This window comes from Colossoma macropomum, unplaced genomic scaffold, assembly GCF_904425465.1.
Source record: "Colossoma macropomum unplaced genomic scaffold, Colossoma_macropomum, whole genome shotgun sequence".
NCBI classification, from domain to species: Eukaryota; Metazoa; Chordata; class Actinopteri; order Characiformes; family Serrasalmidae; genus Colossoma; species Colossoma macropomum.
In genome coordinates this window covers 36949717-36967021 of record NW_023494785.1, presented here as the reverse complement: position 1 = coordinate 36967021, position 17305 = coordinate 36949717, and the positions used below count along the sequence as shown (strand labels likewise).

The window sequence follows — 17305 nt, the reverse complement described above, 5'->3', positions numbered from 1 at the left end:
GCATGAATCCGCACGCTGAGCATCCTTAAATCTAATATGGAAGAGAGAAAGAGTGCGCGAGAGAGAGAGGTAAGGATATTCTTACAGACATTAAGCCGTCTCAACAGGAGTTTCCTGTCTCCTTCCCCTCAAAAGCAGCTGGCACACACACACACACACACTCGGCTCCTGAAGAATAAAAGCGCTCATCAGGAGCTGGAGTGTGTGTAGGAGGGTAAGCGTGTGTGTGGGTGGATGATTATCAATAATCAATACAGGAGGTCACTCACAGAGCCGCAGCCAAGACAAGCGTGAAAGAAGACCCTCGCCATATCCCTCTAATAGCCATCACTCTCTTTCTCTTTCTCTATTTCTCTCTCTCTCTCTCTTTCTCTTTCTGTCTAGCTCTCTCCATCTTCCCTTCTCTCAAGGGGACGTTGCCATTCCATCACTAGTAGTGTTTCTCGATGTAAGAAAGTTTAATGTTTTTTTCAATACTAACACAGAACAACTCAATATTCAGACTTTTTCATTAAATGAATTCATCAAACTACGAATGCAGTGATTATTATTCAACATTTTATACACCGTACTACACTAAATCCAAATAAACAGGACTAATCATGCTCTCTCTGTAATGAAACATGCAGTCGGTCCGTGTTCTTTAAGAACTGGTGATTTTAAAAATACATTCAGAAAAGTATACTGTTTATCAAAATAACATTCATCACAATAATGATCAAATTTTGAAGTATTGCCCACCTTTATTTTTATTACTTTCCTTAATATTTACAGTATGGTATATTTAAACAGGCTGATAGTACATTGCTGTTGTATTCTGCCAATAAATAATCAAATTATTCATGTTCATTTGTTTCAGACGAGCAGATCTGGCTATGATACAGTCGTATGCAAAAGTCTGAACACCTCTTGGTTAAATTACACATTATGCTGATTTTCTAAGTGAAAATAAGTGAACACATTCTCTACAGACAACACACTTCTACACGTTTTACTGAACCATTTACGTTTATTGATATATGATATATTGATATATATATATATAAAACGTGCCACAACTTTTGCACAGACCACATTTGTTCAATTATCCGTAGAGGATGTGTTAACTTAGCTTTGCTTAGGAAATTATTAAAAACATGGAATTTGAATTTATTTAAATGACTGTTCATCTAATTTCATATTTCCAGAATGATGACTTTAGTAGAGGAGAAGGAAAAAATATTCTTTTATGTCGTCTCTGTCAAACAAAAAACCATGTATCTCCATTTCTGTCGGTTTTCAATTTTCTTTCTATCATTTGAACACACCAGCTGTCCTTTATGTTTTGTGAAATTTTCATGACGAATGGACCAATAGAAATGCTCAAATATCACTTGGAATAAAACCTCTTCACCTCCTAAAACCTCCTCACTTGCATTGAAAGGTAAGAGTGTTTTCTCCTTATTATCTGTAGAGCATGAGTTAACTTGTTTTTATCAACAAAATCATTAGAAATATGGAATTTGACAGGGGGAGCAACTTTTACTTATGACTGTTTATCTAATTTCATATTTCCAGAATGGTGACTTATGACTTAGAAGATGAGGAAAAATGTTCTTTTCATATGTAAATACATACTACAGTATATTACTTATGAATTTACTGAAGTATTGAATAAAACATCTATGATCTCTTGGCGAACACGTTGTTATATTTACATGCACTGTATTTATTAGTGTATCTAAATAAACAAAGAATATCAATATGGCAAGTGGTCCAAGCTTTTGAACAGTAGTGTATATAAAAATAAATATTCACTTATTATTATTATTATTTGAGCGCTGCTTTTATTACCAACTGTCAGACCTACAGTCAAAAGTTTGGTCAAATTATGTTTTTTCTACACAAAAATAAACACACATTCTATACAGAGACATATTTCTGCTCCTTTTTACGTACAATTACTGTTTATTTGCTGCAATTAAAATACTGGAGAAAAAGTGATACCAAATGTGGGCTGTGCAAAAGTTATGGCACATTTTATATTTTGTTTTACATCGCTGCTGTTGGAACAAAACCTCATATGTCCATTTTTGCATTTTTATTGTTTTTCAGTTTTTGACATAATTTGAACAAGCCTGTTTCCTTTATATTGTGTGTAAATTTCACAATGAATGAACCAAAAGAAATGGCCCAAAATTACTTAGATAGACGTCTGGTTCCCTTTACTTACATTAAAAGTAAAGTAGGTTTTTTCCTTCTCCTGTAAAGTTCTCATTTTGGAGATACAAGGTTTTGTTTCCGACATCAGCGATGTGTTAAACTCAGCAAATAAAAAGAATTTGTGCACCAAAAATAGCAGAAAATGTCATATTTAAGTTTGGTCCTTGTAGAGGACGTGCAAACTTATTTTCAATCAAAACATCAACAAAACGCTGCGTACGACTGTATCCTATTCTCACTGTACTGCAGCTCTCTGCTACAGAGAGGATTGTGGAAAATCATCTCGCAGTGATGATACAGTTGCGATATGCTGTGCAGTACGTGGTTTGGGTATCAAAGTCAAAACTCCTGACACCCCCAGTTTACGGACTGTGACGGGTCTTGTCAGTGAGGATGCTCGGCCGTTATGTACTGGGAGAAAGCCCTTTAATTGCTGTGAGAGGCGACGTGGCACTAACAGCCTCCTTTTGTGTTGTTTTATAATGGCTATAATGGTATACAATCACCGCGGCCATTATTCATGTGCAGGCTTGACTCACTCGGCCGTTTTTCGATCTCAAATAAAGAGATTTTATTACAGCCTTTCATTTCATCTCTCCTCACACTCACTCGCTTTTCTCTCCCTCTCCAATAACACTCCCCCGTTCGCCCGCCCACTACAATAACAGAGAGAGAGTGAGATAGAGAGAGAGAGAGAGAGAGAGTGTTTCGGTGGGGGGGTTATAAGAGACAGCTAACATAGAGCTGTGTGTATGAGGGAGAGAGAGAGAGAGAGAGAGACTGAGATCAAGAATAATCATCAAGAGGGGAGGAGAGGAATCCTCCGAGAGACACAGAGCAGGAGAGAAAATGAGTGGGTGAGACAGAGAGAAAAAGAGGAATAAACGCATCAGAAGGAGAAGAGAGGGAGAGAGATGTAGAGAGAGAGAAAACAGGCTAAAGGTCCGGCAGGTGAGAGAAAGAGAGAGAGAGAGAGAGGCAAGGAAAAGAGAGAGAAAGAAAGCAGGCTAAAGGACAGATAGGCGAGAAAGAAAGAAAGAAAGAAAGAAAGAAAGAAAGAAAGAAAGAAAGAAAGAAGAAAGGAAAAGAAAGAAAGAAATAAAGAAAGAAAAAAAGAAAGAAAGAAAGAAAGGAAAGGAAAGGAAAAAATAAAGAAAGAAGAGAAAACAGGCTAAAGGACAGACAAGGGAAAGAAAGAAAGAAAGAAAGAAAGAAAGAAAGAATGAAAGAAAGAAAGAAAAACCTCACTAAAGGTCGGGGAAGAGAGAGAGAGAGCATGAGAGCAAGAAAGAAAGAGAGAGAATGAAGTAGAGAAAGAGAGAAGTGAAAGAGAGCAAAAGAGAGAAGAAGAGTAAAGAGATAGAGACAGAGGAAAAGACAGAGACACAATGAGAGAGAGAGAATGAGAGAGAGAGGGAGAAAGAGAGAGAGAGAGGTAGAGAGAAGAGAAAAACAGACAGAATGAGAAAGAAACAGAGGAGAGAACGAGAGAGAGAGAGAGAATGAGAGAGAACAAGAAAAGAGGAGAGAAAGAGAGAGAGAGAGAGAGAGAGAGAGAGAGAGATAGATATGCCCTCATACACCCTCAAATGTCAGCCTGTCTTAACCACTTGCGGAATAAGGACGATGCGCCTGTCAGCTGGTCAGGACTGGACGATATGGACAGAAGTCCACACTGTGATAAACTGACAAAATATCATTATCACTGAATGAGGGCTGTGAACCTTCATCACTTTCACACAGGCAAAAAACCTCTACCAGCTTCCTTTATATGTTTCACTTATCCAGTACTTATAAGCGTAGTATAAATCAATACTCATTATTCCTCACACGTACAGCACTGAGCATGTGTATGCATATATATTCACTAGAATTAAGAACAAACTCCTAACAGCCATCCGCAAGACCTGGCAGACCACCAAACAGTGAGAGAGAGGAAAAAATAAAGCTCCACCGTTTGAAGACAAATCCACGCTATGGGTCTGAAAGGATGTGCAGCTGTCAAGGAGCCTCACTGAGAAAAGCAAGAAGATTTGCAAATCAAACCAAGAAGCTGCTGGTGTTCTCAGAGCAACAGACTGACCACCCCAGAGTCCAGACCTCAACATCACTGAATGTGAAAAACAAAAAATGCAACTAACTTCTAAGACTGAACTTTGGAGGTGTGGAAAAATATCCCTGCAGATTTCTTTAAAAAAAACGTAATAATATATAATATATTGAGAATCGATATACAATATATCCTCTGATATTATATGTAGTTGTTGAGGCTTGTGTGTAATTTTCTCTTAATAAGTATAATAAATAAATGTTTCATGCTGACGCTAAAAAAAATGAATGACTTGTTCTTAATGGCCGTTAAATAAAGGGTGGTCTCTGACTTTAGCACAGTATTGTGGGTCAAGAAGTAACTGGAACAAGTGAGGAAATTAGGATTCTATACTTTCAGTCTAAGAGGGGTATTTTATTATGAATTTGTTTTACCTGTTTTACTGAAAAAAAAAAACATTTTTGCTATTTTTTGCCACAAATTTGTTAACAATTTGACATCAGAATAAAGAGCAGAACTGAATTTGTCAATACAGAATTTAAATAGCATTCATAATTGTAATTATTACATCATGTAATTACTTATGCAATTATACTGAAATAATCAAATACCTAACAAAATGATACTAACTAGAGGTGGGTAATGTGGAAAAATGTAATTTGATACTTCAGGAAGTTTTTACAATACATAATATGTCACAATATTTATTTTTTCTGACATTGATAAGTTGGAACAGACAGAAGTCGTGCCATATTTTAAAAATATGATCAGAAACTTTGAATTACTTACTATCAATTACATGCATTCACAGTGTGCTGCACTAAATCAATGAAACAGGACTAATTCTGCTCTCTTTTTAATCAAACATGCAGCTGTGAAGTGATTTTAAGTGAATATATCTACCAAACACTCTGTCACACAATCTGTCATAATTTACCTCAATAATGATAGATATTGTCATATTGTCCAAGTCTAATATTAAATACAGACTTCTCAGAGCTTTATTTGAAGCACTCTGTGCTAACAGCTGTCTTCTACATTTGTTGATGAAATGATATCAATAAAAATCATTTATCATTGCTGTATGGATGATTATACAGTAAAAGTTCTCTGCAGCTCATTAGCTACAAGGCTAATGTAGGTAACAGGTAACGGAAGCTTATATCCTGTCAATTAGCATCGTGCAAACTGCATGACTACATCATTGCAGGCCTGTATATCCTAGATAGCAAGAGGATAGTGGGCTACCGCTGGCCTGCTGACGGCAAAGATGGTGGCCCACTGGCTTTTCACTCCTTTTACAGGCGGCCCACCGGCGGTTAAGCAGCATATTAGAGAACCTGCCAATTTTCCAGTATTGAGTATGTTCCAATTTACTTATTTTTCCTTTTCATTTCTTTCTTTTGATATCCTTTTTCAATCAGTTTAGCAAATAATTTTAATTTAGCACAGAGTTATCCTGCGTCCTGCACTATTTCAAAACTGTAAACCATCAAAAACCTTTCAAACTACCATTAAATAATCGTTAAACCATCTATCCAACAATTGCTAAATGTTAAACAGAGCTGCTAACTAGGAGAGAGGATCTGGTTAGCATTAGCTTAGCTAGCTAATGCTCACCTCAGAACACACCTGATTCTGGTGGACTAAAGCACAGACACAAGGTTAGACGATTCAAATGTGAGGGAGTGAAGTCGACCAACCACTGCTAAAGGGACAGACAGGCGACATAAAAACCTGTTCTGTGGTGTTTGGATCTGTAGCCTGATCAGCTAGCTTAGCAAACAGGCTACAGACCCAAACAGTGCCACACACCACAGCACAGGCTTGATTCTGACTAACTGCTTATCTGCTGAAACACACGTATATGATAAACACTAATGTCTGAGAGAGAAAAGCGGAGTGACCGGTGTCGGAGTGACAGAAAGCTGGCTCCAGCTAACTTAAGCTAAAATGACACCAGTTTAAAGGATATCTAGGATCAAGGGACTGGCATTAGAGCGCAAAATGAAATGAAACGTGTTCAGTGATTTGTGAAGCTCTTAGCCGTCGCAGAGCTGCTATCACACTTTCTATCAGCACCACCTATCGGTGGGTTGGCAGGGTGATCTCTCAAAAGTATAAATGTGTTTATTTGACTAACCTGGCGTGAAATAAAAGTTTGAAACACCATCATAAGTTGAAATTGTGTCATCATTTATAAATACTAGCATAATTTTGAATACCGGCATCATTTTTAATTATAGTTATACCGTTCAATCCTAACTGCTAATACCGTTTTTAATTGTAGGCCTACTTTTGTTCATTGCTTAGCTACATCAGCCTCTTCACTCCAGTGCAAAGCTAATAAAAACAAAGAATAACATCAGATTTGCATCAATACTGGCCAGTGGTTGTTTAGTAGACAGATTTTTATCTTTATATTTAGATTAGATTTATGTTTCTATTTATATTTACCAATAATTCAAACCCACATTTGATGGTGATAAGCCAAAAGTGTAACATGACGAGACTTCAAGATGTTTTCATCATACATAATGTTACGTTGTATATTTTTTCTGATATCTGGTAAGTTGTAAAGGACAAAGTAGTGCCATATTTTAAAAATACTTCCAAAAACTATTCAACGATTTGTATTCAACTTCTCACATACTGCCCTGCAGTAAATTCACTTAGGCAGAGCTCTCTTTGCAATCAAATATGCCAGTGCTCAGTGTGTTTTAGGTACTGGGGATATCCACGTTATGCTTACAAAAGCATAATGTGACATATTGTGAGATCATTTATGACAATAATATTGAATGCCGTCGTATTGCCCAGTCTTATTTGTAAGCCTATAGAAATAAAGGCTGTATTTCTCCAAAATGCTGATGCATTTGGATATAGTACCAATTTCTACATAATAAATGCATCAGTATCAGCAGATATTTTAATGTGAGTCAATGTATAGATTTTATAAGCAGTTTTGGACCATTTCAATTGGTCTGTTTAACGACATAGCTGGTCAGTGTACTGATATCAAGCTAAAGACAAGCAGGTATTTGATGAAAACAACTGCTATTTTTCTGTCTCACCCTCACTCATTTAATTTTATTCTAACATGAGCAACGTATGCGTCAGCTGCTGTGCATTATACTGGAAAGATTATTGACATTATTAATATATTAATGTAATATTGGAGTATTACTTATTGTGCAATACTGAATGTGTTTCAGCACTGTTTAATATTTCATAAAACATATGTTTATGTATAGGAAGCTCTTGGCGGAAGACACAGTCTCTCTCTCAAAGAAGAGCTAACATTAGACAGCACATCTCAAAGAGTTTCCTCCTTATTGCAACTAATGCATTGTTACACAGCGAAAGGTTAAAGACAGATTAGGGCTGCTTACCACTTGAGGCAGTTTAAGAGACCTTCTTGAACACCACATGTACACAACAAGAACAACTCTGTTTCAGCTGTCAGACACCCAATACCACCCATCAATGACACGATCTTTAAAATACCACCACTATTCACAGCAACAAGGCCTGCCTTAGATGCCTAACATACAGGGTCATGGATGGATACGTATCTCTTACATCATAAATACTCACACACACATGCAAACTCACGTCTTCATTCTATCATTCTACTGGAAAGGTCAAATGACCTTTCTAAGACCATTCATACCCATAGGGACGCCTTGCCACCCAGCGATTTTCTTCCATCCAATCAGAACACCTGGTCCAGGTAGGCTCAGCCAATCACTCACCTTACTATAGACGCCCCAGGACAGCTCTGTCTCAATCACCATGACAACGATGCCAAACATGCCAAAGATGAGTGCGTAGTCGCTGAGTCTCTTTCTCTTCTCAAACAGCGCCCTCCGGTGACCCAGTTTGTAGCCGATGTTCTGGTTCTTACGCTTCGGAGCCTTCAGGGCCGTCCTCCCAGTGCCGGCTCCACCCCCTCGTCGTCCGTTGCTCCCGCTACCGGACTGCCCCAGAGTGCCCCTGCTCTCAGAGAGGGTGTGGTTCTGGTGGTAGATGGACATCTGATTGGCTGAAGGCTCCAGTTCGTACACGTGTCCGTAGGGAGGGTCCTCTTTGGAGGAAATGACGATTTCGGGCGGGTTCTGCTGCTGCGGGTTCTGTCCGTGGTGCTGCAGGGAGGAGGAGGACGAGGGGGCCGGGGCTGCCCCCTGCCCGCCGGCGGCCCCGCTTCCGCCCTCTTTGGTGTCGCTGCCACTGTCCGACTCGATAAGATTCCGTCGCGAGGCGCTGAGGCGGCTGAGCGGCTTCATCACACCGCCGCTGTACTTGCACGAGCTCATGGCGATCTCCGTGAAGGGGTTGCTGTCTCGCCGGTGGACCAGGGGACTCGCCTGCCTGTGCTTGCAGCCCCTGTCCCGCTCCCTGTCCCGCTCCCGCTCTCTTTCTCGATCGGATGATGGGGAATGTGAGGAGTAGAAGAGGGCGTTGTAGATTGGTGGCGCCTCCCCGCTCAGGCTGTGCTGGCTGCCGAGGCAAGAGGACAGCGGGGTGCTGGTGGGGTGCAAAGCGTTAGGAATGGGCGTGGGCAACTGGGGCGTCGTGGCCAAGGGCAGCTTGGGCAGGGATGCCGGGGGAAGGCTTGGGCCGCTGGGCGACGGAGTCCCGTTGAGGCGCTCCAGACTGCTGGTCCCGCCTGTGTGGTTGGAGTGGTTGTTGCTGGGGTAGTTGCCAGCTACTGAGGCATGGGAAATGCCACTCAAGGGGAGGGGAGGGCGCTGATCTTCTTCCTCACTCCCGGCAAGAAGGGACAAACTCAAGGAGGGAGGGGGATCCATGGCAACCAGGGAACTCCAGCAGGTTTGGGTGTGTTCTCCACCTCCTCCTCGACTCTGCTCAGACAGACAGACAGTTTGGTGGAAGAGAGACAGGTTTAATCTCCTCTGAAGGAAACGGATGCAACCTGATGTGATATGCTAGATGCTGGGTGCAGGGTAAAGGATCTACTCTTGAAAGAATGAATGGAATGGGATGGACAGGGATGTTGCTCGAGAGTTGGGGAACCAAAGAAGAAGTTCATGCAAGCATCTTGATGCCATAACATTTGTTATGCTAAAGGTTATGGGTCATAATCAGATTCAGTGGATAAGGGTTGACTATGGCAAGGTTTATGGGCACCTGTACTATGTCATATTCGACTAAACAGTCAGCAGCATCAGGAGCAGAGAAATGATGAACCTCTGAATCCCTCAAGGATCTACTTGTCACTCTCCAAGCTCTCTCTTCCCTCCCTCCCTCTTCCTCTCCTTCCAGCAATCTCTGTCACACAAATGCAACCCCGAAATCTCTGTATTATTCACTAACTTGTGCAAGTGGCCAAATCATAAGCACTGGGCTGGACGTGGACCAGATGACTAACGCTGACTTGAAAACAGAGGAATCTTGCAACTGTGCCGAAAACGAACAGCATTCCGATTTTAGCTCAAGCATCTCTTTTTCACTTCTGCATCTCTCTCCAGACACCTGTCTCTCTCCTCTCTCCCCATCCTTCACTCTTTGCTAGCCCTCCTTACCTTCTCTCCTCAGTCTGGCTGCTCTCAGACGTGCACTCGACGGCAGGGACACCTTATTCCTCCACACTTTTTCTTTTTCATGTTGTCACGATCAGTCCATCGTTTTGCTCGTCCGTTCTCCTTCGGCTGCGGAGCGTTATTTTTAAGGGAGCCTCTTCTACGTTCCTCAGTGTTTATCTGAAAAGGCGATTTAATCCCTGTTTTTTTCCCGAAAGCCCTCGTTCCGTTTACTGGCCTACCTTCACGTTTATTTCTTTTTTCTCTTTCTTTCCAACTCCAGACAGGTAAATATGGAAAAAAAAACCCACACAAATGAAGCAGGAGAGGTTCTGAAGACTACATAACACGAATGTTTTGAGAGAGGAGCCTCACCCTTCGCTGCTGGGTTCAAACCCAAACCTACTGGGTCTGAATGAACAGTGAAAACAAAAATAATGTCACCATTTTTCTTATCAATCTTTCCTCCTTTCCTCAGGCTCAGGCTCCCACTCGCGCGCTCGCTCTCTCTCTCTCCCTCTCTCTCTCTCGCTCATTCAAGCTCTCTCTCCCTCACTAACTTCTCTCACTCTCTCCGCCCCCTTGGCTCCGCCCCTCTCGCCTCCGATTGGTCGAACCTCGCTGAGCGAAAACAAAATAAGGGAAACAAAATAGAAAGAAAATTTGATTTAGCGAATTTCCTCCCTGCCACCTCCGCTTTTCCTCACGCAGCTCCTTCACGAGCACGTTCCTAATTTAAAATATATAAAATAACATTAATAAAAAAAACAATTGAATGAGTCTCCACAGACGTCAGGTAACCTGTAGGATAGTGGGGGGTGATTTGCCTGGAGCCCTTCAGGTTTGTATTGCTCTCTTTGTGGGGTATTTCCATTGCCTTCTGCTTTACTCAACACTTAAAAAGATGGTTCTTTAGCAAAGGTAGTGGGAGTTCTATATAGAACCATTTGCATGTTCAAATGTTCTTCAGAATGATTGAGAATGTGTTGTATACACCGATCAGGCATAACATTATGACCTCCTTGTTTCTACACTCATTGTCCATTTTATCAGATCCACTTACTATATAGGTGCACTTTGTAGTTCTACAATTACAGACTGTAGTCCATCTGTTTCTCTGCATACTTTGTCAGCCCCCTTTTACCCTGTTCTTCAGTGATCAGGACCCCCATGGACCCTCACAGAGCAGGTACTATTTGGGTGGTGGATCATTGTCAGCACTGCAGTAACACTGATGTGGTGGTGGTGTGTTTATGTGTGTTGTGCTGTTTCTGAGTGGATCAGACACAGCAGTGCTGCTGGAGTTTTTAAGCACCTCAGTGTCGCTGCTGGACTGAGAATAGTCCACCAACCAAAAATATCCAGCCAACAGCGTCCTGTGACCACTGATGAAGGACTAGAGGATGACCAACACAAACTGTGCAGCAGCAGATGAGCTATCGTCTCTGACTTTACATCTACAAGGTGGACTGACAAGGTAGGAGTGTCTAATAGAGTGGACAGTGAGTGGACACAGTGTTTAAAAACTCCAGCAGCACTGCTGTATCTGATCCACTCGTACCAGCACAACACACAATAACACACCACCACCACATCAGTTTTACTTCAGTGCTGACAATGATCCACCACCCAAATTTATTATTTTTATTTGCCAGTTAGTTAGCTATTAAATACTCTGTACATTATTGAACTTTCATAAACTTTCGTTCCCTAGAAGGTAATTCAGATCTGATCACTTAGTGGTTAGCCGGAACGTTTAGCTATTCAGCTAGCGGCTGACTAACAGGCAGAGACTTACGATTCAGAAACACAAATGCATCAGTGCACCCATTCGGCCATGAAAACTCAATCTGAACACTGCACGTCCCGGAAAGCAGAAGAAAAGCTCTGACAGTGCAAAAGAGAGAGTGGGAGAGAATCAGAGAAGTGCACGCTAATGAAGTTGGCTGTCCAGCCGGTGCGTCTCCAGTGGCTAGTGTGGTCACTGATTGCATACAGACCGATCTCACTGGTCCAAAATGAACCTCAATCGAGATAAAAGCCTTGCCGGTATGGGCTTGAGGTTTTTGTGCCATGCCAATGCACCTCATTAGCAACCCTGTTGTTGGGGCTCTACCACTCTATAGAGTTCACTCTCCTCAGAGTGACAAGCGATATAGCATCTTGTCCTGTTGGAATACACAGTCATTCTTTATGGTTTTCCTCTTTTAAGTGAACAGAAGATGCGTATGAAGAGAGGCCATTTAACCAGAAAGAATTACAACTACTCTCTTTGCAGTAAGCCTACTTGAGATTATCTACACTTGTTTTATCAGAGCACCAGTTAGTCAGAATTACACCCTGCGCTGTGGCGTGTGGCACAGTTGGGTTAGCTTAGCGAGCGGGCTACAGATCTAAACACTGTAGAACAGGTTTCATTTTGCTTTACTGTCCTTTCGATGGCATGTAACACTGTGTACTACAGTAAAATTTGGGGATTGTTTAATGGTTTTGAGGAGCCCTAATGATATCTTTTCTTTAAAAACTCCTTTTAGCTTTAAAATGAGCTATTTTTAACTGAAGCACTCAACTTAAGATGAGCATAAGAAATACTTAGCTAACAACATGATGTGACACAGTGTGAGCGAGTGCTATTTCAGGCTAGGTTTGTTACCGGTCTGAGTTCAATTCTTTTCCCCCTGAAAAATCCAAGCCAGCATTTTCTGCTAATATTGACCTGATAGCAATACATATTTTTAGTAACTTTTACAGATTAAAAAATACTTTTCACAACTTCCAAACTGAGGAAGAAGTCAGCTAGGTGGCTAACTTAGCTAAATAGCTAATATGTTCTTTTACTATTTTTAAGTTTGTTGTTTTTGTGAGTGCTTGCTAGCTAGCTACTTCAGCTTCTGTATTGTTCAAGGTAACGTGTTAGCTTAGGTAGGCTAAAATCTAGTAAAACCATGAGCATTGGACCTTCTTTCTGTCAGGCCAGTAATAATTTTTTGTAACACACAGCAAGTGCTCAAGTAGTTTCTCAGGTCAAGACCTTATTTACTCCTACTTGAGTGATTTTCTTCGTGGGTCGCCAGACTTCATTCTTTTATTTGTATTCAAGTGAATTATCAGTACAGTAGCAGCACTATTACTTACCTTCTCCACTCAGCTGATCTCTTTAGAAGGTTTTGGTCAGTTAGGACAGGTTGAGGTTGAAGGTGAACTCAAATAAATCAATAAATTCATCAACAATTCTCTCCTCAAACCACTCCCTCACTTCACTTCACAACATAGCATCTTGTTTTGGTGGAATATCCAATCTTTTCATTCAGAAGGAAGCAATTTCCAACTATTTTAATTCCTGTGTTCATTTACTATTTCTTTTGTCACTATAGCTAATTAGCCAATGTAAGCTAGCAAACCAGGAAAGCTAATGTGTTAGCTCAAATTAGCAAAAGCCGGCGGGCTGTTTTGACATGTTTTGGTTTCTTTATGTTCAATAGCTGGTGAATACAAAAGGGAGGCAAATGGTGACTGTTACTGCTAGGAAGTCGAATATCGTATTAAAGCTACTTAACTATTATAACTGTCTTCAAATCATCATTACAATGAAGTAAATGGACTACTCAAATGACAGAGATGGCTTGTCAGATGAGGACGAGTTAAATGCTAAAGTTAGTGCAGTAGCTACCTGATTATCTAGATACTGTACCTCAGGTTGGCTTCTTTTTTTCTTGCTAAAAGGGTAAAAAACGTGTCTATGGCATCCATTTTTGCGCTAAATAAAGGTAAATTGCTGTTTCTTTTTGATTTTGTTCAACAACTGAAGTAAGACTTAGCTAGCTTCACTGAATTTTATTAGCCTATAGCTTAGCAGCCTGGCTAGCAATCAGGATTGGTTGACACCACAGGGATTCCCAATGGTTGTATGATGTATTTGCACAATGAATACTGGGTCTTATGGTGAGAGAACGTTGACAAATAAAAAACATGAAAATGATAGAAATTTGTGAATCTTGTCAAAGTGATAAGGCTGGATACAATGCTATGCTAATTAAAACGAAAAATAACGTAATTAAGCTGAGCTGGAATGCTCTTTTAAAGTAACTTAGCATAATTGTTCAGTCAGTTTCTTGGTAAAGAATGTTTTTACTCTTACTTGATTTATTTATTTATTTATTAATAGCGTTACTTGTATTCACTACACTACACTAAGTAGCAGTAGCAGTACTCTTACTGTCTCCAGCCGGTCAGTCTGTTTAGATGGCCTTGATCAGCTGGAGCAGGTGTATTAGATGGGTGGGTTTGACCTGAACTCTGCAGGAAGTCAGCTCTCCAGGGGTGAACAGCTGCTGGCTCTCAGGCAAAACTAAAAGGAATAACTGATATAATTACTCCACTATTGGTTGTAGGTAGTTATAGAGGTTACAGAGGATCCCCCGTGCCTCATGGTGGGAGATTATGTTATTGGGCAGGCATGAGGGGGAAAAAAATGAAATCATCATGTCGTCTGGAGATGATTTTCTGGGATTTAAGGGCTATTACTGCACCTGCCATATGTCACCCAAGTGACGTCGCCAGCACCCATGGTCCAGCATCGTAGTCATGGTGATAGTGCTGGTGATGATGATGATGATGGGTCATGTTTCCAGGGGGTGAGTCCAGATACACTGGCAGACGCACAGGGGGGAGGTTATTAAAGCTATAAGAGACAGGACCCAGGGCATAAAGAACAAAGCTATGAAAAAGGGATGGGAGGGGGAGAGAGAGCTAGATAGACAGAAAGAGAGAGAGAGAGAGAGAGAGAGAGAATATTAAAGCTCAGAGCCACAGCCGGCCAGCAGTGGCTGAACAAGAAAGTCGAAGGCCCTCGGTCTGGTCAAAGGTTAGATGACAGTGACATAATCAGACGCAGCTGTTCGGACAAAGCTGGAGGACTTAAAGTGATAGTTTGACCAAAATAAACTTTACCCAGTTTCCTCTTTACCCCAAATGCAATCAATCAGCCATTTGCTCCTTTAGTTTATAAATATGGGGTCAGTATACAGAATAACTGGGGTGGGGGGTGGTCATGGTATGTCTTATTACTGTTATACCACTTAATATAAAAAATATTTTCAGTTAATATAAAAGACAGTGTAATTTGTTTAATTGCTAATGCCACTTCACCCACTAGCGTCTAACACTAATTAAATTGTTCATATTAGACTACCTATTGGCATTGTGATAATTATATGTTATCATATTTAGCTGTCTGATACACCATTGGCCAAATAAATAGGTTACATGATTCCTGAGAACTTTGATGTTATGTAAATGAAATAATTGTGATACTTTAAGATTTTATAATTATAAATAATGAATACATTATGTACCAGGTTGTAGCATATGTTGCTCATTATTACCGTCAGTCTATCTGAGATTACTCAACAACTCAACACTGTTTGGGGCAAATGCATGATGGTTTATACAGGCAGTTAGCGTCATGCTAACAGAGACAGACATTATTAGACATAAAGGGAAAAAGGCACTTGGGAAAAAATAGCCCAGGTGAGAATAATGAAAAGAGTAAACAGAAGGGAGACATGTCACGCTATCTCTCTCAGGATGTCAAGAAAGCTTGAAGAGAATGGAGGGATAGAGCACGAACGAGTGCTTTTGTTCCTTTTGTGAAGGGAAAAGGTTAGAAACGTCCCTAAAGGACAAGTTTGCATCTGGGCATCATGAGAGAGAGAGAGACAGAGAGAGAGAGAGATAATAAGGAGAAAAGGAGAAAGGCATAAACAGAGCGTGAAAGAGAAAAAGAAAGTGAGAGAGAAAGAGAGAGGAGACAGATAAAGAGAGACAAACGGAGAAAAGGCAAAGGGGGAGAGAGAGGAATAGACGGGGGAAAAAAGAGGAGAGAGAGAGATAAGAGAGAAAGCGAGAGAGGAAAAGAAAAAAGAGTAAGAGAAAAGGAGGAGAGATGGAGAGCAAAAGAAAGAGAAGAAGGGAGAAAGACTGAGAAACAGCAGAGAGAAAGGGAGGAGAAAGGACAAAAGGAAGGGAGAAAGAAACAGAATAAATAAATAGAGAAGAAGAGAGAAAGAGAGAGGAGAGAGGGACAAATAGGAAGACAAAAAGAGGGAAAGGGTGGAGAGAAGAAGAGAGTAAGGAAGCGAGGGGAAGAGATAAAGAGAGGAGAGATAAGAGGGAGAAGGGAAGAGAGAGAGGAGGAGGGAAAGAGATAAGAGAGGGAGAAAGAAAGACAGGAGGGAAAGGGAGATGGAGGAAGAGAGACAGGAAAAGATAAAAAGGAGAGAGATAAGAGAGAAAGGGTACAGAGAGAAGATGAGAGAGGGGAGGGAAAAGGGGAGAGAGAAAGAAAGAGAGAGGAGAGGATGGGGACAGAGGAAGAGAGAGAGGGAAGAGATAAAGAGAGAAATTGGGATAAGACAGAAAAGGAGAGAGGCAGAGAGAGAGAAGGCAAAGGGGGAGAGAGGAGAGAAAGAGATAGAAAGGGAACAGAGAGAGGAAAAGAGATGGAGGAAGGAAAGAGAGGATGCAATGGGGAGAGTGAAAGAGAGAAAGGAGAGAAAAAGAAAGGGAGAGAGGAAGAGAGAAAGGAGAGAAAAACAGAAAGGGAGAGGGGAAGAGAGCAAAAGAAAGAGAGGAGGGGATGGGGAGAGAGGAAGAGAGAGAGGGGAAGAGAAAGAGAGAAATCGGGATAAGACAGAAAAGGAGAGAGACAGATAGAGAAGGGAAAGAGCGCAAGAGAGAGAGAGGAGAGAAAGAGATAAAAGAGAAAGCGAACAGAGGAAAAGAGAGAGGAAAGAAAGGGGGAGAAGAAAAAGAAAGAGAGAGGAGGCAGTAGGGGAGAGAGGAAGAGAGAAAGGAGAGTAAGAGAAAGGAAGAAAGGGAGGAGAGATAAGAGAAAGGGGGAGAGAACGAGAGAGGAGGGAAAGGGGGAGAGAGGAAGAGAGGAGAGAAAGAGATAAAAGAGAAAGGGAACAGAGAGGAAAAGAGAGAGGAAGGAAGGGAGAGAGAGAATGAAAGAGAGGAGGGAATGGGGCGAGAGAAAGAGAGAAAGGGAGGAGAGAGAGATAAGAGAGAAATGGAGAAAAAAGAAAGAAAGAGTGAGAGGTACAGAGAAAGAGAGGAGAGAGAAAGAGGGACACAACAAGAGACAGAGAGAGAGAGAGAGACAGAGAGAGAGAGAGAGATACTGGAATAACAGTGAATTTATATATATTTACAGACGTATGACAGAGGAAGCAGAGACACAGCAGTTACCATGACAACCGCAGAGTATACAGACAGTTTTTCTCCTCTGGATGGAACCATTTTCTGTGAGTGGCACACACAGCGCATGTCCAGCACTCTGAGTGGGAGAGAGGTGTAAAAGACATCCATCAAACCCTCTGTACTTACTGCTCTCTCTCTCTCTCTCTCTCTCTCTCCACTCTCTCCCTCTCTCCACTCTCTCTCCACTCTTCCGCCTTCTCTCTCTCTCTCTCCCTCTCATTTCCTTTCTACCTTATTCTCTCCCTCT

General features: G+C 41.2%; 1 protein-coding gene across 1 annotated transcript in view; it reads right to left on the bottom strand.

The window, feature by feature from the left end:
• The window catches only part of kcnn3 (potassium intermediate/small conductance calcium-activated channel, subfamily N, member 3), a 129980-nt gene extending 112904 nt beyond the window's left edge, over positions 1-17076 (bottom strand). Inside the window, exons 1-2 of the mRNA XM_036593035.1 lie at positions 17047-17076; positions 8008-9117 (exon numbers count right to left, since the gene is read on the bottom strand). Of these exons, the coding sequence (XP_036448928.1) occupies positions 8008-9117; positions 17047-17049 (1113 nt within the window). The 5' untranslated portion in view covers positions 17050-17076. The remainder of the gene's footprint in view (positions 1-8007; positions 9118-17046) is intronic.
• Between the last annotated feature and the right edge of the window lie 229 nt (positions 17077-17305).